The 23,750-nt window shown below is 42.1% G+C and overlaps 1 protein-coding gene across 9 annotated transcripts in view; it reads left to right on the forward strand.

The window, feature by feature from the left end:
• Positions 1-3,088: 3,088 nt before the first annotated feature.
• The window catches only part of LOC103713473 (protein SPA1-RELATED 3-like), a 28,195-nt gene continuing 7,533 nt past the window's right edge, over positions 3,089-23,750 (forward strand). For 2 of the 9 annotated variants that reach the window (XR_003386858.2, XR_003386857.2), the window contains exons 1-4: positions 3,340-5,718; positions 6,943-7,100; positions 9,612-10,455; positions 11,846-11,987. Coding sequence is in view for 6 of the 9 variants with exons in the window: in XM_039116702.1 (XP_038972630.1) it covers positions 4,093-5,718; positions 6,943-7,100; positions 9,612-10,455 (2,628 nt within the window). In the remaining 3 variants the exon portion in view is untranslated. Of the gene's footprint in view, positions 3,316-3,339; positions 5,719-6,942; positions 7,101-9,611; positions 10,456-11,845; positions 11,988-23,750 lie in introns of those variants that run through there. The other 7 variants (XM_039116702.1, XM_017844373.3, XM_039116703.1 and 4 more) reach the window with 7 other exon arrangements.

Below are 23,750 nucleotides of genomic sequence, written 5' to 3' on the forward strand. Positions count from 1 at the left end.
ATAGAATTAATACGAGTTCAAGATATAGATTGTAGTGTCTTAAATAGAAACTCAATCCACACACTAATTATATAATTTGAGCCTAGATCTCGTATCTAAGAGCTAATTGGATGCGATTTGGAGATATATAGAATTTTTTTTTTTTGCATGAATACTCTTCTAAAAATTTATATTTACGTGAATACTCTTTTAAAACTTATATTTATTTTTTATCTTCATAAAACATTGGTTTTGCACAGATGCCCCTATAAAAAAAAACTATATTTATTTTAATTAAAAATAAGATAAAATTTTGAAATTATTTTTTTGTCCTCTATCATGATCACATTAAATGTTTCTTTCTGCACATCTATCTAGTAAAAATATTTTAGTTATTTTAACTTGAAACTGTTAATTTTTTAACGACGTTAAATAGCATGGTACATAGATAAAAATAAAAATAAAAAATAATAGAATAGCAAAATAAGTATTTTATCGGAGTACACATACAAATATTAATTTAAAAATATTGCATATAAAATTTAATATTTAGAAGCAGGGGTGGCCCAATGCGTTTGGGGGCCTAAGGCGAACTCAGTAAGAGGGGCCTTTTTTATTATTATTATTATGAAAATTTTTTAATAAGTGCAATGAAACCCAAAGACCTCAATCTTTGATCAAAAAAGTCAAATCTTTGAAGAAACTCATCAGGAGTAAGCAACAAAAATTGCAAGCAAAAATTGCTTGTTGGAACTTGGAAGTGCCCAATATGGTGTGGCTACATCCAGCAACTATGACTCCTTTGTCCACCGGATGATAGACTTCATAGTGAAGAGGCTCGAAGTCATCATGATGCAGAAAAGGTTTAGCCAGCTGGGTGGCCTTCAACACGATAGGGAGGTGAGGGCATTGGTCAATTATTTCTCTGAGATGTAGAGACCTGTGCGAGACAAATTTGCCCGGCCCTAGCTCTCTCAGATGACAACCAGTCTAAACTTTGAAAGGATGTCTGAGAGTTTGGACTTCTGGGGAGAGAATGACTTTTAAAAAAAAGCCAGCCTCAACTCAATCCAAAGCATGATCAAAAGCGTGAAGAACCCCAAAACTCTCCAGAAAAAACCAGATACAGGAAAAAAGATTCAATCTTTATCATATGAACGCCAAAAAGAAGAACAAAAAGATAACCCTGAATGTCAAAAACAAGGTATGAGAATTGAGAACTAAATGCTCTTACCTCAAATGAAACTATTCTCCCCTTCTGCGGCCCCTGCCCCCTGGTATCTCATTCCTCCAAATCTAATATATTTGAGAGAAGACAGAGAAAGAAAGCATTAAAAAAATTAGATTTTTAAGACTCTCGCAGCAGAAAGAGGGGGATTTGATGGCTAAAAGATTAATGTGTGGACTGTGGACAACCCAAACAAAACCCAGATCAGAGCTCAACTATTTAACATTTAATAAGCACAAATTAGGGTCTCACGGTCTCACCTTCCCTGTCAAAATTGAAAATCCAGTGGAGTGGATTTTAGAGCGGAGCCGACGAGGCCGGAGCGGCGGAGCCGACGAGACCGGAGCCGCGGAGCTCGGAGTCGGAAGTCGAGACTCGGGAGGCCTCGCTGCCTCGGTCGCTGCGGAGTTGGAGGTCGGAGGACGGGAGGAGCCGAGGACGGCGACTCGGAGTCGGCAAGGAGAGGACGGGACTTTGCACGGACGCACGGTGGACCGGAGCTCGGAGCTCGGAGTCGGAGGCCGGAGCTTGGAGCCGAGGACGGCGACGTCGACGAGGAGAGCTGGAGAGGGTTTTGCGCTCGCCGCTCTGCAACTTTGCAAGCCGATTCTGCCGACTGCCGAGTGCCAAGAATGAAGAACCGGAGAAGGTTCCGGCATTAAAAAGGCAGAGAAGGGGAGAGAGAAGGGGGGAGCCGGGAAGGAAATAGCCGTTGCGTTGCCCGTTGCTTGTCGACGACTCGACTGCTCGACCACGCCATCGCCCGTCGCCAGTCCCCGTCTGCCGACTGCCGTCGCCCGTTGCCAGTCCCAGCTCAGTCTCAGCCTTTCATGTCGCCGTCCAAACCCACTCCCCGTCTCATCTGCGGTCTGCCATAGCGCCATGGTGGAATAAAAAAAAAAAAAGGCTGGGTGGGGGCCTTTCCTGGGCCGGGGGCCTCTCGAGCCGGCACTGTTTAGAAGTGTATATATATATATATATATATATATATATATATATATATATATATATATTATATGTTATAACTGGATGTGCGGTAGGAAAACGCTCTTAGCCCAGAATCCAATAAGGGCTCGTTTGGTTCGCAGGAAAAGGAGGGGGGAAAGTGTGGTCAATGGGAAAGTAATGAAATGCCTCTTGTTTGGTTGGAGTTTTCAAAGGAGAGAGATGGGAAAGTTGTATTCCCATGGGAATATGATTCCCACATTTCATGGAAAAGTCTTTCCCATGAGAAACATAGGAAAGTTACTTTCCCATGAGGTGGGAATCACTCCTTTTTTATTTTTTTCCAAAAAGACCCTTCAGCATTAAAGAAGCATTAAAGAGGCATTAAAGACCTCATTTTTATTAAGGGCATAATAGGAATCATACATAACTTTCCTAGGAAAGTGGATGGTCAACCAAACATATGCACTTTGGAAATTTGTCACTTTCCCATGGTTAACCAAACATGCCAAAAGTACTTTCCTAGGTATCCTCTTCCTAGGAATCTGATTCCCAGGAATCATATTTCTAGGAGAGAAAATATTTCCCGCGAACCAAACGAGCCCTAAATGATGGGTCCGGGAAAGATCCAGGTCGCCAAGGCAAACACATATATATATATATATATATATATGGATGGACGGAACTGATTAATTAAATGAGAAAACGCCGTCTAAATCCCAGTCCTCGGCCGTTTAGGTTGCATCAGGTGCAGGCGTAACTGTCGTTTTATTTTTTTTCAAGTAGACGGCCATTAAGGAGCCGCGCTCAGCCCCATGTTTCCAACTCATAGATGGCTGGCCCGGGGAGCTCCACGTCACCGGGTCCGGCCTATTTTAAAATGCACTCGCGTTTATTTTATTCCCCTCGCTTCTTTTCTTAAGCTCGGAGGGGCCAAAGAAAGTAGAACACCCTTCCACAGGAAATTAATTAAATATAAAAAATATATTTTTTTTATTTCCAAGATACATCTAAGGATGCGGTGGAATAAAATAATAAAATCTAAAAAATTATCAAACTATTCGGAAAGACACGATAAGATGTTTTCCCATTCGTGACTCGAATCGAATGCTTCAGGCGTGGGAAGAGAGAGAGAGAGAAAGGAGGAGAGAGACTCATTCGAGGTAAGTTGTCCTCCTGAAAAACCTTAGTCCTTTCCACTTATGGAAATTTTAGGGTTCCTGGACTCGCGGTTTTTTGTATAATTAATTTAGGTGCAGCGGCGCGAGTCGAGCAGAGTTCGATCGCTCAAGTTCGAATGATATCGGATTTGCCGGTTTCTTGCGTGAATTTTCGCTCGTTTTGGTGCGGTCTGGACAGTTAGGGTTCGGCTTGGCTTCTTTTTTTCTTTTTTCTGCCTTGATTCCTTCTTTATAACGGTTTTCTTCATCTTAATCTCGCTTTCCTTTCATTCTAATTCTGTATGATTACAGTCTTATTTTTTTTCTTAATCAAGTAAATGGATTCATCGAACTTGGATTTTTCCGCGGTGCAGTGGAATCGGTAATCCAATGCTCCGATTGCTGGCATTTGAAGCGGAGTTGGAGAATTTTCTGGTGGTTAAAAGATCTCTCCTTTCTAACTGTTTTCTTTTCGGCACTGGCTTTAACTGTGTTCTATCCGGAATTTTCTAAGAAATGTTAGCCTTTTGATATAGTTCTGGCTATTGTTTTTGGGTTTTTTTTATTCATGCTTAACAAACCTAGGAACGGATTATATAGTTGATTTCTTTTGGGTTGTTCATTTGCCTATTGCTTTAAAGCTGCTCAATGTATTGCTGAGGTCCTTTCTATCTTTGTTTGATAGCTAGATCTATGTTAGGTTTTTGCCGTGCATGCGATATGTACAGATAAAAAGTGGTACGGGGTTTTTGAGGAAGCCGGGGATTTCAGTTACAGTTCATGCAACTATGGATTCTTTTAAGATTATGTTTAGCCCATCTGGTTCCTGAAGTTTGCCCAACTTATTCAGTTCAAGTTCTCCGTTTGAACCACATGGAAGGGAATGCTGAAATGAGTGAGACCATGGAGAGCTCAATGGATGCTACTCACCTGAAAAGGAAAGAGAATGATCAGCCACAGCAACCAGATAGCCACAATGCCTTGCAAACAGCTGCTCCAGTTATCTCTCGACAAGTTGTTTGGCCTGAAGGTTTCTCTTTGCTGCATTCACCTGAGATGTTTCTAGAAACTTTAGCAGGAAAAAATTTAAGTTGCAGTACAGCTTCGCAATCTGGGTCTGAGCCACTTGGGGAAAGCCCTCGCTCTTCAAATGATCCTGGAGTGATGGTGGAAGAGCTGACTCTGAAGAACTACAAGAATCCTAACCTGTCTATTGGTGGCAGCTCTGGTAGTGGAGAAAAACCACTTGTTAGGAAAGGTCTATGGCAAAATTTTACGAGGCTTGCAGGTGGACTGAGAGATGTGGCACCCAAAGAATCATTGACAACGGGCCATCAGCAGGATGCAGGGAAAATCATTCAGTCCCCACCTGGGGTTCAGAATCCTCTGCCATGCACACAATTGGACCCAAATAATTCCAAGCTCTCAGAACATTTGGCTGAAGGTGATAACCACATGACCTCAAACACTGCCCTGACAAGATCGCCTTGCGGGATCCGGACTAAGGTCTTATCTGCACCAGGTTTTCCACATTTTTTGGTCAAGAACTCCTTGAAGGGTAAAGGGGTTGCATATAGATATCAAGGAACTTATCATTCCCCTGGCATGATGATCCGAAGTCAAAATATTGAAAAGCCTAGTGGCAATGTTGAAATAGTTTCTAATTCATCACGTAGACCCAGTGCAAAAGTAGATGGTATGGCGCTTTTCGCTGGCCGCAGTTGTGGGGTTTCAATTTCTCATGATGATGGAATTAGCTTGAGGGAATGGCTTAAAGCCAAGCACAAAAAGATAAACAAGATTGAGAGGCTGCATATCTTTAAGCAGATCCTGGAGCTTGTAGATAGTTCCCACGCTCAAGGACTTGTTTTACAGCATTTACGGCCATCATATTTCATGATAATGCCTTCAAATCAAGTTAAATACATTGGCTCTTTTGTCCCCCAAGGTCAGATGGAGCAGTTGTCAGGCTCAGTAAGTCAAGATTTTCATCCTTTGGAATATCACTTGAAAAGGAAAGGGTACATGGAACAGAATAAAGAGGCCCACGAAATTTCTCTGTCAAAGCATCAGAAACTTAATGAGCACCATAGTAGCAGCATGCAGCATCATATTTATCCTTCTGGTGCTGGCTTGAAAGGAGAAGATCATGGTGGAGAAATTGATGTTATTATTTCCAGAGAAAGAAATTCTATGTGTGATTTAATGGAACAAGTAGGATCTGGGGAAGCATATGACACTTGTAACCTATCCTGCAGTCCAAGTGTATCCAGTTCCAGAACCCAGCAGTCAATAGCTGAAGTTTTGAAGCTGGAGGAGAGGTGGTATGCGAGTCCAGAGGAGCGAAATGACAGTATATGCCCCTTTTCCTCGAACATCTACAGTCTTGGGGTTCTTCTTTTTGAGGTGCAAAGAAGGTTTACTATGTGTCAAATCCTTTTGATACTTTATATTTTACTAAAGTGCAAGCCCACCAATGTTTTAGATATATTCTGAATTATCATGTGATGGAATTTTTGAGATTATTCTTAATTATACATGCATGTAGTCCATAGAGTACTACATATTTACATATTCTTCGTATCTTTTGATCCATCTAAATCCATAGTTATGTGTCTGTCGGTCTTATAGAGGTCAATCAGTCAGACATGCCATTTCTTTTATTTTGTTTTGGGTCTATATTGTTGCAATTTGCTCTTCTCTAATGAATTAAGTTGGTTTGCATTGGGCGAAAGCATTAGAAGATAATGAAGGGAAAAAAAGAAGATTTAGAAAGGTTACTAAAAAATAAATATGATTCTTTTGCATAAAAATAAGACCATAGTGTGAATTGGTTCACGCCCTACCAGTGTGTGATAGCCATCAAAATTAGGTTTTAGACACATATGTATATGTATTTCCAGCATACTGTATGCCTCTATGTAACCCATATTACCATTTGCTTTATGTAGTGTTGTTTGGCACAATGTTCTGAACTTGTTGACCTGGATCAAACTGCTGTGGTGTCTGGGTTGCCGGTTTCTGGTTCAACTGTGGGTCAACCGCAATTTGACTGGTTGAGATAAATATGTGATTTGTAATATTCTCCTTTCCCAAATACCCAACAACCAGTTTCCTCCCAATTCGAAATCTGATGGATGCGGTGCCTTTGATCCCATATCATCTGGGTTGAACGGTCCAACTAATTAACCTGCCGGGTAAGATAAATATATGATTTCTAATATTCCCCTTCAAAATCTGATGGATGTGGTGCCTCTGATCCCATATCATTTGGGTTGAATGATCCAAATAATGAACCTGCCGGGTCGAATGGTGGTATTGATTCAGTACTTTTCTTGGTACACTACAACCAATAATTCAGAATTTCCAGAGGCCTTTTTTTAATGAAGACTCATGATACATGTAGCTTGGGAATCCAAACTGCTCGTTATCAGCTACAATAGTTAATATGTCTAAAAACTGCAAATCTCTATATGAACAGTTTATCATGCATTTTTTCGCCTCAACTCTATTTATGCCATTTGTTTTGTTGACACTTGTTTCATAGGTAAAATAACTTCCACATCATAGGAATTGAATTTGATACGCCAACTCTCTCTCTATTAATATGATTTTTTTCTTCCTTTTCAGCTCTTTTGCTATTTTGAAACATGGGAAGTGCATTCTGCTGCTATGTCAGATCTTCCCCATAGGATTCTTCCTCCAATTTTTCTATCAGAAAGTCCTAAGGAGGCCGGTTTTTGTCTTTGGTTACTGCATCCAGTGCCTTCGTCTCGTCCAAAGTCAAGGTAAGTTCCTGCTGATATAATTATTGATATACATGAATGAAAATACAATTTATATATTGTGACAATATTTTGTACATGTGTTTCTAATGAAAACTGCTGCAAAAGCCTTTCCCATGAAGTCTTTCATGTTTGACAATCACGACCTTTATTATGCTTCTCTTTTTCATTTAGGCATAGATTTACTAAAGGCTGCAAGAAACTAATTTTCTATTTTCTTTTTCTAGTATTTTGATGCTATAATAATCATGACTAATAATTTGAGGTTCACGAGCATATTATATTTAAATAAATTATTTAGTGAAATCATCCCTCTTGGTGGACTTGAATTTCATTCTCGAATGTAATGTAAAGAAAAGTCAAAGGCTTTTTGACAGCCTAGGCTTGTGAGAATGGAATGAAATGCACACGACTCATCTCTAAATCATGAAATTTAATCTAGTCCAATGGAGAAGTAAGAAGTGGGGAAATATCTCATGAGCCAGAGGCTAAAAGTTGAAACTGCAACATTATTCCCTAATTGCTAATATGCGGAGCCTAACTTGTCGCATCTGCTTGAGTTTCACTTTGTGGCATCATATTCATGGAATGCAAAGGCATTACCATCCTAGATTCTAGATTTTTTTTCCCAAAAAAAAGTCAATTTAATGCAGTCAGCATTCCTGCTTTGGCAAAGGCCATTACATTGTCATGTTTGGTAATCAGTAATTTTTTTTTTGAGCAAGCAAGCATGATGATGTTTTCCTGATTTGTACTATCCTTTGCTATTGTCAAATTAAAATTGATGGTCTCATTAACATATATTGGCTTAAGGGCTTGAGATATTTCTCACACAATACTAAACTCCATATGATGTCCAAGATTTCGTAGTTTTTGCTGAAGATTCTTTCATAGACATAGCCTAAAGGATGTTAGATCCTTCATTTTTCGGCTGGGACGTACTCCATCTGAGATGTGCCTATTTTTGTTCTTTTCATTAGATGCCATATGATCTTCAAGATTATAAAAAAGCCAGAGATTTACCCTTTATTTAGGAGAAGACAAGAAAGACCTTAAGGTTCAAGAGTGTGTTGGTAGAGAAAGGAAATACCCAAGGTAAGTTATAAACTTGAAATTACAACAGTAGGGGACCATCATAAGCAACTGCAGATAAAAAGTGGGCCACCATGGTGCCATTCGACCATATTTAGTGCTTTAATATTTCTGGAGACTATTTGTGAGCACATTGTTCTTGATCATTGGCTGGTGTTAGGCAAGAGCCTTTGACTGGTCAACCGGCCACCAGGCAATAGAAGCCATCTACATATGGGAGGAGGATGAATCAACAGTTAATAAGTTATAACAGTAAGCAAATAACTGACAGAAAAAGCTACACTAAACTAGTCAGTGGACTGCACACCTATGTATCCAATATTTTGCCTCACTTTCCTTTCCATCAAAACCCTCTAGTTTCAGGAGAGCAAGCCACATTTTGTAAGCTTACCGAAACATGTTTTGATGGACAGCATGCCTATGTATCCAACATTTTGCCTGCCTCACTCCCTTTCCATCAAAACCCTCTAGTTTCAGGACAGCAAGCCACATTTTGCATCCTTACTGAAACATGTTTTGACTAGGCACTCTTTGAACCCATGTATATGTCCATCCCATAAAAGTGGTAATTGCTAGACAATGCTGTCAAGCCCATTAGCAAGCAGAACTTGTTAGCGCTCTCTTGATCCACTTAGTTCACGCACACACTATTGGCTTCCAAGATTCAACTAAAACCTGGAGAGATCATGGTGTCATTCTGGTGCATTCTATGCAATTTAAGAGGTAACATGGACAGTGAACAGTGGCATTGGGCTAATCTAACTCATGCACAAGGAACATATATGAATTGTGTTTTGGCTAAAAGCTTAGGAAAAGAAATTTGTACAAGAAGTTAGTATGGTAGAGTATGTCTTGGTGGCAAATGCATGGTCCTCAGTATTTTGAAATGCCTATTCCAGGCAATGCCCATTACTAATCAATAGGAGTAAATAATTAGATAGATCTATGCTACCAAATGGAAACATATCTTACCCATGATGACTTGTTTACTTTTTTTTGTATAGAGGGCCCAAACTCAAAGGAGGCCTTCCTTTGTTTATCTGTTTTAAATTCTTTTTTTTTCTTCAGCGTATAATGGTGCTAGTACAATAAGAATTACCACTATGTATCTGTCCACAGGGATTTTGCATCGTAATATGCAGTAACCTCATTTTCTTATTTAAATTTCCTCTTCCACCTTGAGATCATTCTTGAAAAAAAATATGACCAACTCTTGATTTGTATATATGTATGCATGTATAACTATGTCCATGTGTATGTGTATTAGCGTCTGCTGGTATAATTTTACATATGGCATCTAAATCAGATTAAGAAGGGGATATCTTTTTTCCTCCTTTCCATGAATTTGAAGTGTCATTTTAGTCTGAATTGTACACTGAAGTCATCCTCTGATAATTGGTGCTTCTCTTTTTCTTTTGCCAGGGATGTGCTGCTATGCGATTTAATATCTGAAGGTAGAGATTTATCATCCTTAGATCACTCATCAGCAGCTGTTGATGAGAAAGATGCAGAGGCAGACTTGTTGTTACATTTCCTCTCATCTTTGAAAGAACAAAAAGAGAAGCGGGCTGCCAAGTTAGAAGCAGATCTTGAATGTTTAAAAGCAGATGTTGAAGAGGTTGAGAGAAGACATTTATCAAGAGCTGATTTTGTTTCTGATGGCAAAGATCTGTTACATAACTTCAGTGATATCTCAGATATGTACCCTTGCAAAGAACCTGTACATGTGGAGGATATATCTAGGATGTCCAAGTCAAGTATTTATCAGGCGAGGTTGATGAGGAATATGGACCAACTTGAAAGTGCATACTTCTCCATGAGGTCCAGAGTTGACATGTTGGAAACTAATGCTCCAACACGTTCAGATATTGATGTTCTGAAGATTCGTGATAAATGCTATGGATTTGAGAATGGTACTGACATGATGAAGGAATCAACTGATTGTCTTGGAGCCTTTTTTGATGGTTTATACAAGTATGCTCGATATAATAAATTTGAAGTGCGTGGAAGTTTGAAGAATGTAGATATCCTTAACTCTGCAAATGTTATTTGTTCATTGAGTTTTGACCGGGATGAAGACTATTTTGCTACTGCCGGGGTATCAAAGAAAATAAAGATTTTTGAGTTTAATGCTCTTTTAAATGACAATGTTGATATTCATTACCCCTTAATTGAGATGTCGAGTCGATCCAAGCTCAGCTGTGTCTGTTGGAATAACTATATCAAGAACTATTTGGCTTCAACAGACCATGAAGGCGTAGTTCAGGTCTGTATTCCTTATGCTGATGTGATTGTTCATTTTAGTCGTATAACTCTGTTCATACTATTTCTAGCTTACCTTGGTTAGTTACTCTGGTATATAGCTTTAATTTTCACTCCAAATTTATACTTATGAGTAAGGTTCGCCGTACCGGTACCGAACCCCGTACCGGTGCCGCACTAGTATAGGCGTACCGAGTGTCGGTACGGTACCGTACGCTCGGTACCGACCGTACCGACATTGGTGTACCGATACCGGTACCCATCGGTACGGGTACGGTACGCTCGGTACCGACCGGTACAGCGAACCTTTATGAGCATGCTTTGCTGTGTCGGTACGGGGCCCCGGACCGGTTGCCTGGTGGCATCAGGTCGGTACGAGGCCCGGACCGGTTGCCTGGCGGCACCAGGTCGGTATGGGCCTGTACTGTGCCAGGCCTGTATCAATACAGTAGAGGAGGCAGGGGAGAGGGTGAACGAGAGAGAAAAAGAGAGAAGGGGGAGAGAGATTTTTAGCAAAAAAAAAGGGGAGAGATGGAGGGAGAAAGGAGGGTGGTGGAGGCTGGCGAAGGGACGGCGACCCTAGCAGGAGGCGGAGGAAGGCTCTGTGACCAGGTTTTCTGTTTCGTTCGAAACAGGGGCCCGGGCTTCTTTTTAATTTTGCGATTCTTAAGTGAAGTTGGCAAATCGCCTCTTTTTAATTTCACGATATTTAAGTGAAGTCGGTAAGCGATTTGCCGACTTCATTTAAAAATTGTGAAATTAAAAAAGCGGCCGGACTCGTATTTCAAACGAAATAGGAGATCCGGCTGTGGAGCTCGGAGGAGCATCCTCTGCGCAGCTCGCCAGCCTCCACCTCCCTCTCTTCCTCTCCCTCTCCATCCCTCCCCTGCCCGCTCTCTATTTTTCTCTCTTTCCTTCTCCTCCTCCTCCGGCAATGGGTTTCGTTTTCGTTACTGTAACCGTCCTGGTATGCCGCCGAGATGGCTTGATACGACCGGAACGTCCGATTCGGGATGGTTCTACTGACCTTGCTTATGAGTAATGATCTATATCCTCATAATTATAGCAGCATCTTTTTTTAACCAACTTGCTTGATGTGGAATTGATGGATAATATTGAGAGTTTTTCAAAACTATCCTTGTTTTCTGAAAATGAAGAGTAAATCTAGTTATTTGGGTAGAGGCCTGTGATTTACTGCATAAAAAAATTGTATTGTTTCATAGAAGTGTCAATGTTATTAGGTTGCATTCACTATTCACTAATTCAAAGTATATGCGAAGAATTTGATTTCTCGAAGTTTGACTTCTGGTGAAGGTGTTACAAGTGTCAAACCTTATTTGGAAGTTTAAATTAAGTGAAAATGCACAATGATTTTCCATAATTGTAACCATCAGGTTTGCCTCCCAAATATCTGGGTTAGCTTTATGAGACCTCATTTGCCAATTATGCCTATGGAGGGACACCTTTGATGTTTTTGCGAGCTTAATATGTATCATACATCCTGAAGATCTAATGCTGATTGGATTTCCTAATGTGGTATGTGTTTTCTTTGGCTGTAGAATTGTCCAACACTTGCTATCGTCATACAATACTTGTTTGAATATATCAATTTGTCTTTCTAGATTTAGTACTGTTGATATTAGTTCAGTTGATGTGATGGCGGATTGTCTAATAAGAAATCTAGCTGCACCTTATAGAAACTAGAAAATTTTATTTTATTTGGGAGTTAGAAAATTTTATTTTTATGTGGACTCTAGAACTTGAATTTTATGAGGACTCTGGTATTTTATTTCTATGTAGACTCTTATTGGAGATTTAGGTTGTCTATATAAATCCATTGCTATGTTAATTGACAATGTAGTTTGAATTATTGAAATTTGAGAATATAGAATATTGAGTTGCTTTCTCCTCTCTCCTCCTTTTGTCCTGTGTCAATTTGGTATTAGAGCAAACTTCGACCCACCACCACAGCCATAGTATCTCTGCTGCTCTTCTCCATCTCTCTCATGCCCGTCCACCCATAGCATCGGCCCGAGATTCCCGCTCTAATCTTAACGGTCACATCGCCTTATCGCATATGATTGGCTCCGTTAGGTCCACCTCCATCGGATCCCTCCCCATAAAAAAAACAAAAAAAATTGTTCCCCTATCTTTTTCACTGATCCCCCATTTTTCCTTGGTCCCCATCTCCATTTCGACCATTGGCGGCTTGCCACCCCTTCGTTGGAGCCCTCTTGCTCCCAACTATGTTGCCATCCTCCGCAAGCCGCCCCACTGGATGAGAACATCCCCAAGGAGGCTGTCCGCCATGAACATCGACGAGTTCTCCAACTTGTCTCCATCGCTCGCGAGTGCCTCCTGCTCGAGCTCCTCGACGGTTCCGTGGCTTTGCTGCCGGTCATCACCATCTCCCAAATTGAGGCTTTCCTCCTAAGGACCATCGACCTTCACCCTTACTCTCAACCTCCAGAAGCTCATCGCCGTCTAGTGCCTGATCATTGCCAATCTTCGCCGCTAAGAGGCCTCCGCATTGTCCCCAGCCTGAACTCCACCGACAACTGCCGGTCATCACTGTGAGGCATGCTGCCTAGGGCCTATGGCTTCGGATCGAAGTCGTGCGAGGAAGGAAACCTGCCCTAATGGATCTGGGTTCAGATCCAGATCCAACTAGAGCCACTGACCTAGATCTGACATGTTTTATTTAATCCAGCCATGCCAGCATAATTTGACATGTCATTGGTGCCCCACCAGTGCTGACTTAGTGTGGTCTGATGCCCACTATCCTAATCAACAATGCCACACCATTACGGCCATGTCAGCTTCCTTTGCCGCATCATTGCCAAGTCCCATGTTGATGTTGCTGCAACATTAGTGCCACATCAGCGGTCCTTGCTACATCAGCATTGCAGAATTTTTCAGAAACTTGTTTCTAGATAATTTCGACGTGTTGATTTTGTTTGACATGTTTCTATTGATTCTGCCTCTATCATGAGGTTTTCTTCGCTGGAAGGTAAAGTAGTAGTTTAAAGCGCTCTTTGTGAGGTAAGATCTTTTCTTTTGAGAGCTTGATTTATATTTGTTTGATTGGGTAATTAGTAAATTACTTTAGTTCCAAGTTTAATTTTATCTCTTTTTTCCACAAAATAATCTATATTCTTGTTCGTTGCACCTAACCCTTATTTGCATCTAGTGTTCTTGTTTGTTACATCTAGCCTAGTTTCTGGACGAGCATATCATTTGCATTATACTTACTAGTCTTGTGTGTGCACATCGTAATAGCTTAGGATTCTTAATTACTTATTGCAATTTTAAGTCTATCTTTGTACATGCCATGACCAGGAATAAATAGAGTGACCACCTATCCATTATGGACCAAACTACAACAGATGTCGTTTCCTCCACTTACACAACACAATTTAACCCTCAAGCCTTTGTAAACGTAATAGACCAGAAAGTTGAATGAACGAGTCAACAATATGAGCGATTGAATTAGTAGGTAGCTCAAGCCCTAAGAGTTTTAGCATTAAAGCAAAAGTCTGATAATCCATAAGAGGTTGAGGATCAGGTAGTAGATTTCATAGGATATTCTGGATATGAGAGAGAGTTGGAGGATGATTTAGAGATGACCACCATTATAATGTAGTGAGATGTGTTTTGTCTATTGCCGTGGATAGTGACGAATGGAAGCATGCTAGTAATTTTTCTCACCTTCATTAGATGCAATGAGAGAACTGCTATGTTGGTCATTGATGGGAGTAGGACCATGAATGTGGTTTCTAAGACTGCTATAGCTAGATTGAACCTTAAGGTAGAGCCACACCCTAAGTCTTTTAAGGTAGCCTAGGTTCTTAAGACAACCTTTCTTGTGACTAAGAGATGTTTAATGCTCATTAAAATGGAAGATTATGATGATAAAGTGTATTGTGTTGTGTTACTTGTGGATGTAACAAATATTTTGTTAGGACGCCCGTGGTTTTATGTCTTAGATGTGGCAAATCATGGTAGGGAGAACATCTATGTGTTTAAGTATAAGAGCAAAAATATCATTTTGATCCTTGCCAAACTCGCAATTAAGGAATCTAGACATAAGAATAAACCACCCCCTCAGGTTTGTGTTAGGAAGGATATGTATATTTTGAACCATAGAGCTTTCAAAAAAGAGACTCTGAATAGTAAATGTTGGTTAGCAATTATATCTAGACAGGTTCCTTTTGAGTTCGCTGAGCATAAGTCTGAGTTCCCTATTGAGATATGTGACTTGTTAGTTGAGTTCCCCGATGTCGTGCCAAACAAGCTTTCTAGTGATTTGCCACCAGTGAGGGATCTCCAGCATGCCATAGATTTGGTCCTATGTTTTCAATTACTTAACCTTCCCCATTATAGATTGAACCCCAGAGAATGTGAGTGGAAGAGCTTCTAGCTAAGGGTTTTGTTAGGCATAGTCAGCCCCTGTGCCATTCTTGCCCTCTTGATCCCAGATAAGGATGGATCTTGGAGGATGTGTATAGACGGTAGAGCCATTATCAAGATCACAATCAAATATAGGTTTTCTATACCTAGACTTGGGGACATTGTTCATCGTACCGGCTCGAACCAAGCGGCATGGGATGTACCATACTGTATTGATTCGGTATCAGTACCTAGTATGGATGGCGTACTAATATTCGGTACGCTGAAAAGACTCCGCAAAATACCGACATAGTGCTAGTGTGGCACCAGTACGGGGTCCGGTACCGAGACGACGAACATTGTGATGAGGACCCCATCAAATTTCACCGTGGCGGCCCCAAGCCAAGTGAGATTCGCCGTATGCACGAAGGCTTGGATGAGTACATCTTCGGCGGAGGGACATTTCAGGCAGTTGAGTTCCTTGGAGGCTAGCCCAAGCCTGGCTGAATCAAGGGCAGCCCCAGCGAGCGCAGCCCAAACGCGCCCGCCCGCATCGACAGGCCAGCCCGTATGCGCGCTCGAGCACCAAACTCCGCACGCGCGTCATTCAAATTCAAATGCCCGCCACGCGCACAAGCGCATGGACCACTCCATTCAGGGGCGACAATCATGGGCGCCATTCAAATTCAAATGGCCGCCATGCACGCAAGCCACGTCATCAACTGCGTGCATGGACCACTCCATTCAAGGGCGACAATCACAGGCGCCATTCAAATTCAAATGGCCGCCATGCATGCAAGCCACGTCATCAACCGCGCGCATGGACCACTCCATTCAAGGGCGACAATCACGGGCGCCTTTCAAATTCAAATGGTTGCCATTCAAATTCAAATAGCCGCCATGCGCGCAAGCCACGTTATCAACCGTGCGCATGGACCACTCCATTCAAGGGCGTCAATTATGGGCGCCCAAAATTGCAGCCTTGATGTGCGCCGGATGGAGCACTCTAGAGGGGCCAAGTGTCATCCAACAAGGACTCTTCATGAGGGTGTGATTCAAGGCTACATCATTTGAATTTATGTCCTTTCCGTTGAATATTTGAATTTGAATTTCGAATTGCTTTTGTATTAGGTCTGTATAAGAGATAGGATAGACCTAGTAGGACATCTTTTGGCATTTGTATTTCCACCTAAGTGTGTGTCGGCCTATTGGCTTGGGAGGCCTTGTGCCTATTTATTTTGGCCTTAGGTTTGTCTAAGGCTTGGGCTAGCGTTGGGATAAACCAATTCCTGCTAGATTGGGCTAGTGTCGGGATAAATCAATTCCCCACTAGATTGTTCTTGTCTTTTTTTCTTTTGGAATCAAATCAGCAAGCTTTCCTCTCATTGTGCATCTTGTGTGTGTTGATTCAACTTCGACAAACTAAGGGATAAGCTGCAGCAGTAATTCTTTGGTTGGTTCAAGGATTCCGAGGAAGAGACAACCGTCCTTCTTGTGCAAACATCGAAATAAGCTGCAACTTGTAATCACGATCTTGGACAAAGGGTTTTAAGTGTGCCGAACACCAAATCTACTCGGCGTTGCCTACATGCGGTCGAGTTTGCACTATCATTCCAAGGGCAAACACAAAGAAGGCAAGGGGACTACGTGGTGTGGAGGCGGCCGACCGACGCACCCCACCAAATTGGTGCTTTCATTGAGATCTTCGAGAGGAAGATCTCTAAAGAGTAACGCCCTACCAAGAAGAATTTCTGTTTTGGATTTGCTGTTTTAAGAGGATAAATTGGAGGCAGATCTTAGATCTATTGGTGTCTGCATTTGCAATTATTTGGATCTGTGTGGAGTAGTTTGCATACATTATATCTGAATATTTACAGTAGACTACTCGAAGCTGTTTAAAATTCTGCAAGTAGATTGAGATCTCAAAATTTCTGCATCATTATCAACTACTTGTGAATGTTGGCTTGCCATTGAAGGCGGTTGTATTGGGGGCCGATTGTGATTGCAAAGTGAAGGGCAGGTCAAAGCTTAGGCTTTGCCAAGTTCAACTAGGGATAGCATAAAGAGAGGCTACTGGTAGTACCTTATGCTATTTGATCCAACTGTTTTGCCACAGAAAATATTAGGGATAGCATAAAGGAAGGCTACTGGCAGTACCTTGTGCTATTTTTCCAACTACAGTGACTCAAGGAACTGGCATAGTCAGCCAAGGCAGGGTCGATTCATCCTTTGGGTGACGACCGCAAGTGTGTGGTAGATCTGGGAGTTAGCCAAGGCAGGGTCGGTTCATCCTTTGGGTGATATAAGCGGTCAGATCTAAGTTTGAAAATTCAAATTTTGAAATCCATCCGATCGGTGGGTGTTTGAAATTTGAAATTTAAAATTCTCCTGGAGTTTGAAATTCTGCATTTATACCGGTTTGGCACTTGGTGATTCAAATTTGGAAATCCCTCGGATCAAAGAAAATTTGCATTTTGAAATTTGAAATATGAAAATCTGTCGGAGTTTGAAAAATTCTGCAGCATAAAGGGATCCATTTGAATTTTGAAAATTCTGTATATCCTAGATTTGCGGCTGAAGATTCAAATTTTAAATCTTTCAAATCAGCGGGGGATTTGAAATTTGAAATTAAGTTCGATGGTTGGAGATTAACCTCCGCAAATCAAGAAACTGCTGGACTTTAAATTCTGCACATCCTTCATTTGAATTTCGAATTTGAATCTGCTGGGTCTATTATTTTCTAAAATTCTGCATGTGTTGGAGCCTACGCTTACTTGAAATTCAGCACACTTGTGAGCCGGTTTGGATTGGATCCAGCTGGTGTTAACTTAGTGGCTGGTTAACCGCAAGAGGCGGTAGACCTACAACAGTCTAAGAGATTTTAATTGAGTCAGATTGGGTGGCAAATAGGGACTGATTTCAGCAAGGACCGAACCTTCTAGCCGTCTGAATTTTTCAGTAGTGCAGTTTGGAGATGGAGTACGGTGCAAGCTCCAACACTCACCAACGGAGGCTTGACTTCATGAAGAAAGGTGCAAACCATCCGAATAGAGGAATGGAGGCTCCCTCCAATTGGAGGGTTGATATAAGGAGAGATGGGGAAGAAAGGAGGGAGCAAGAAAAGCAGAGAAGAGAAGAAAAAAGACAAAAGAGGATAGAGAGTTGGAGTAAAAAAGAGAGAGAGGGAGCATAGGACTCATGGTGAGAGGCCTAGGTCGCATGCCTTACGGCAGGGCCAAGCAAGGGATGAAAGGGAAAACATGAGGGAAAAAACGAGGGAGAACATGAGGCGAGGAAGAATAGAAGGAAGAAGAGTGGTGTCAGAGAGATGGAGAGAGGAGACCGAGTCCGAGGAAGAGTCTTTCCATGCTCGAAGGCCTTATGGCCAAAGAGACCACATGGAGAGGAGAGATAGAAGTTACTATGATGAGGAATTAGAGTCCGAAGAGGAGCCCTTCCATGCTCGAAGGTTTGAAGGTTGGAGAGACAACATGGATAGGAGGAGAGGAGATAGAAGTCCATTTGTGGGTAGATATGAAGGACGAGTTGTTAAATCCAAAGAGTGTCGCTAGGGATCCACGGTTTCAGGTGAGGAGGCCAAGGACACCCACACTTGACTTCCCAAGTTGCAGCAGCAAGGACACCAGATCCTTGCAACCGCAGGCGACATCGAGTGGCATAGAAGGTGCTGGACACATTTGCAACCAGCAGCCCATGGAGGTCGAGAAACTTTCGAAAAGAGCATCAAGCCACCGGCAAAAAAAACATGCTGGATGATTGCAGCAAAGAGGAGGATGATACAATAGAACCTGCAACAACAAGCCATGAAGAAGCCCAACGACGTGGGGTGGCTAATGCAAGGGATTTGAAACAGGAGATCACCAAGGAGATGGAAGATCATGTTGGTGCAACACTTAGCAACAGCAACTTGCAGGCTTGTGACCATGACCAAGAGGCAGTCACCCTTGATGTCCGAACGCAATAAATCCGCAAAAGAATTGAAGCAACTGTTGATGGGGTTGCACCATTCAAGATAAAGGGACTGATCTTCTATATGCGGTATGTCCATATGCCTATTATTCCTAACTTCAGCAGGGACATATTTGGGCACTTCTCCAACCGCAAAAAAGGTGGACATCCCGGACAACTTCACTCCTACATCTAAGTAAAGCATCTTTTCTACAAGAAAGGGATGATGACTCGACAAGGGATGATCTATTGGGGCAGCATGCCGAAGGCTGTTATGGCTTAGCGGTACCTAAACCATATCCTTGAGGACGAGGATATTTTTCAAGGGAGGGGGAATAATGAGGACCCCATCAAATTTCACCGTGGCGGCCCTAAGCCAAGCGAGATTCGCCACATGCACGAAGGCTTGGACGGGTACATCTTCAGCGGAGGGACATATTTCGGACAGTTGAGTTTCTTGGAGGCTAGCCCAAGCCCAGCCGAATCAAGGGCAGCCCCAGCGAGCGTGGCCCCAATGCGCCCGCCCGCATCGATAGGCCAGCCCGTACGCGCGCTTGAGCACCAAACTCCGCACGCGCATCATTCAAATTCAAATGCCTACCACACGCACAAGCGCATGGACCACTTCATTCAGGGGCGACAATTATGGGCACCATTCAAATTCAAATGGCCGCCATGCACGCAAACCACATCATCAACCGCGCATAAAGCACTCCATTCAAGGGCGATAATCACGGGCGCCATTCAAATTCAAATGGCCGCCATGCACGCAAGCCATGTCATCAACCACGCGCATGGACCACTCCATTCAAGGGCGGCAATCACGGGCGCCATTCAAATTCAAATGGCCGCCATGCGTGCAAGCCATGTCATCAACCGCGCACATGGACCACTCCATTCGGGGGTGACAATCATGGACATCCAAAATTGCAGCCTTGATGTGCACCGGATGGAGCACTCTAGAGGGGCCAAGTGTCATCCAACGAGGACTCTTTATGAGGGCATGATTTAAGGCTACATCATTTGAATTTATGTCCTTTTCGTTGAATGTTTGAATTTGAATTTCAAATTGCTTTTGTATTAGGTCTGTATAAGAGATAGGATAGGGCTAGTGAGGACATCTTTTGGCATTTGTATTTCCACCTAAGTGTGTGTCGGCCTATTGGCTTGGGAGGCCTTGTGCCTATGTATTTCGGTCTTAGGTTTGTCTAAGGCTTGGGCTAGCGTTGGGATAAACCAATTCCTGCTAGATTGGGCTAGTGTCGGGATAAATCAATTCCCCACTAGATTGTGCTTGTCTTCCTTTCTTTTGGAATCAAATCAGCAAGCTTTCCTCTCATTGTGCATCTCGTGTGTGTTGATTCAACTTGGACAAACCAAGGGATAAGCTGCAGCAGTAATTTCTTGATTAGTTCAAGGATTCCGAGGAAGAGACAACCATCCTTCTTGTGCAAACATCTTGATAAGTTGCAACCAGTAATCTCAATCTTGAACAAAGGGATTTTAAGTGTGCCGAACACCAAATCTACTCGGCGTTGCCTACATACGGTCGAGGCAGCACTATCATTCCAAGGGCAGACTTAAAGGAGGCAAGGGGACTACGTGGTATGGAGGCGGCCGACCGACGCACCCCACCACATTGCTTGGGGTATATATGCGACATGTTATCTATTTCTAGTTGGTACTCCAAGATCGATTTGCTTGGTGGATGACATTAGATTCACATTAGACCAGGAGATGAGTGGAAAACTACATTTAAAACTTACGCTGGCTTGTATGAGTAGTTACTCATGCCTTTTAGATTTTCTAATTCCCCTAGTACCTTTATGAGGGTTATGACATATGTCCTTCAACCATTCATAGGTAAATTTTTTGGAGTCTATTTTGATCATATTCTGGTTTATAGTAAGTCGAAAAAAGAGAATTGGATCACCTTTGTAAGGTATTTGTCACCCTTGGAGAAGCTAAGCTTTATGTTAACCGTAAGAAGTGCATTTTCCTACAAACTAATGTGCTCTTTCTAGGCTTCATATTTACTGTGCAGGGTGTAGCAGCTAATCTTGAAGAGGTTAGAGCTATTAGAGAGTGGCCTAAATCTACATATGTTTCTGAGGTCTGTAGTTTCCATGGTTTAGCTTCTTTCCATAGTCGCTTTATTAAGGTTATCGCACTATTATGGACCCCTACGACTGCCAGAGCTTTTATAGAAATTAAGCAAAAGATGACTGAGGCACCTGGTTTAAGGCATCCTGATTTTGATAAGGTTTTTGAGGCTGCTTGTGATGCTTCTAGGATAGGGATAGGTGGAGTTTTGAGCCATGAGGGACATCTCATAGCTTTCTTTCGGGAACAACATTCTCAGGTTAAGCAGAAGCATTCCACATATGACACAGTTTTATGCTGTGGTCCAAGCCCTTCGTCATTAAAGATATTATCCGTTACCAAAGAGTTTGTACTCCATCATAATCACTTAGCATTGCAGTACTTAAAACTCACAAAAAAGTTGAACTCTAAGCACACTGAGTGGGTGGAGTATTCCTTCATGCCATGAATACTAAGGTTATAGGATTTGATAGGTTGAAGGATGATTATGTTATCTTTCCCGATTTTGGTTTAATTTATCAGGAGATTAGCAGTGGTAACCATAGGGAGTATACTGACTACTTTATCCACGAGGGTTACTTGTTTAGGGCTACCAGGTTATGCATCCTATGTACTTCACTTGGGGAGTTCTTAGTTTGGGAGATACATGCAGGAGGTCTAGTTGGTCCTTTAGGAAGGGATAAGACAGTTGGCTTGGTCGAGAATAGGTTTTATTGGATGTAGCTAGGCTATTTCTTAGTGTCGTACTTGTTAGCTAGCTAAAGCTGAGGAAAAAAATGGACTTTATACCCTTTTGCCTGTGCCACGTGCTATGGAAAGATGTGCACGAACTTTGTCTTAGGATTACCTAGAACAGCCCGTGGTCATGATTCTGGCTTTGTTGTGGTTGATAGATTTTCCAAAATGGCATATTTCATTACTTGTAGTAAGACATATGGCACCTCACATGTAGGCCCAAGATCCGATCGTACCGACATACTGGTGGGCATCGGTACCGGTACTGAACCAAGCCTAACCGGTACCGTACTGGTAGGTTGGTTTCGGCCTCGATGTCTTTTTCTTGGGGGAGTTCTCACTTTTGGAACTTTTTTTGATGTTTTTATGTTTAGGTTTAAGGTTTAAACTAGATGATACATCTTATTACTTTCAAATGATTCAAATCATGAGATAAAGAACATAAAATATTTTGAAATTAAGATACAATCAATTACATACATTTAAAGTACTCTCGGATATCTAAAATCGGATCGAGTAGCGATGCTTCTCGTCGATATCCGGATCATTAGCATAATAAGAAGGCAGATCAACCCATCCCTCTAACCAAGCGACGTAGTCTTGTATGCTCAATTCCTAAGAAATGCGCGTCGGGTCATAAGAACTCGGATCTCTCGCTGAAGCTCTCAAAGCTCGCTGAAGCTCTGGCTTTGAGAGGTGTCTTATTGATAATATGGCTTGCATCAGGCTCCATCTTGTAAATAACATTACGCAGAGCATTCAGAAGTTTATCAATCATACCAATTCGATTCTTGTACTGAAACCGGAGATTCAGATAGTATGCTGCACATAGACGAGACCGTCTTAGAATAATTATACAAATGCATCCATCAGTATAATTATCAATATTATTGCTTATCTGCTAGATGCAATTTTCTACCCATTTGGGCTCCCCACCGCCGCTCAATGATGTTAATGTACTCCTGGGCATGGTTTGGATCTGCCTCCATGATCTGAGTCTTTGCTTTCTCCATCATGTGATACAGGAAGCCCATCTGGGGGTACTTCTCGCTATCCACGGTCCCTAGCACTTCATATAATGGTTTGATAGCCTTGACTATCGCAGAGGCCCGCTGCCAGAATGACTACCTTGTAACCAAGTCTTCCATCTTGCTCCCTTCAGTGCCGGCCTGGGCGTATCTACTTTGCTGCCACTCTGGACTGACAAACATCTGACGTAGGGCTCCTTTTTTTTCGATAAGACTATCAAGTGCAATGTAGTTCGTAGCAAACCGTATGAAACCTGGTTTCAGAATCTCTTTCTGACCGGAGTATTTAGCTATTGGAAAATCGCCTTCGGTTAACGCAGCCCCTAATACCGGCGGTAGCTCTGCCTCACGGGCAAACTTCCTCATCGGCGAAAGAACCCAGGTATGGTTATAAATATACCTGGTGATGCGTTGGGCTATCTCCATCGTATGCTGCACCCTTTCAATGTCTATCAGCATGAGGTCGATACAATGTGCAACACATAAAGTTCAGAAAATACGTGGTCGCCGCTGCATCAATATCTCCTCGGCCAACTTATATTGCGTGCCATTATTAGTGACGATCTGTACAATATTCTCTTCTCTTACCTGATCAATTAGCTTCTCCATAAGTCTGAGGATGTATAAGGTGTCGTGCACCTTATCTGAAGCATCAACTCACTTGTGGAAGAAGGCTTTCGCATCATAGTATGTCAGAAAGTTGATGCTTCGTCTTGTTGGACCAGTCCATCACATCAAAGTGAGCCCATTTGTGGGCCACTTGCTCTTGTAGAAGGCAATCTATTTTTTTAGCTCCTTATTGTTGTCAAGTAGCTCACTGTATATATTCTTTGGGCCTGAAGGATCAACACCGGGACCGGCAGCCTGTATGGTAGAAATGGCAGACTTTAAGTATATATTATCTGCCACATTCGCTGAATGTGGCTAAAGTGGAATCAGGATCTAATAGCTCGCCACATATCCTTCTTCTTCTCCTTCTACATTGTGTCTACCCTCTGCTGCTTCGAATCTCTGCTGGAGAAGGCATGCAGATCTACATCATGGATTGCGCTCCTGGTGGAATTTCTTCGGAAGA

This window comes from Phoenix dactylifera, unplaced genomic scaffold (assembly GCF_009389715.1).
Source record: "Phoenix dactylifera cultivar Barhee BC4 unplaced genomic scaffold, palm_55x_up_171113_PBpolish2nd_filt_p 000121F, whole genome shotgun sequence".
Lineage (NCBI taxonomy): Eukaryota > Viridiplantae > Streptophyta > Magnoliopsida > Arecales > Arecaceae > Phoenix > Phoenix dactylifera.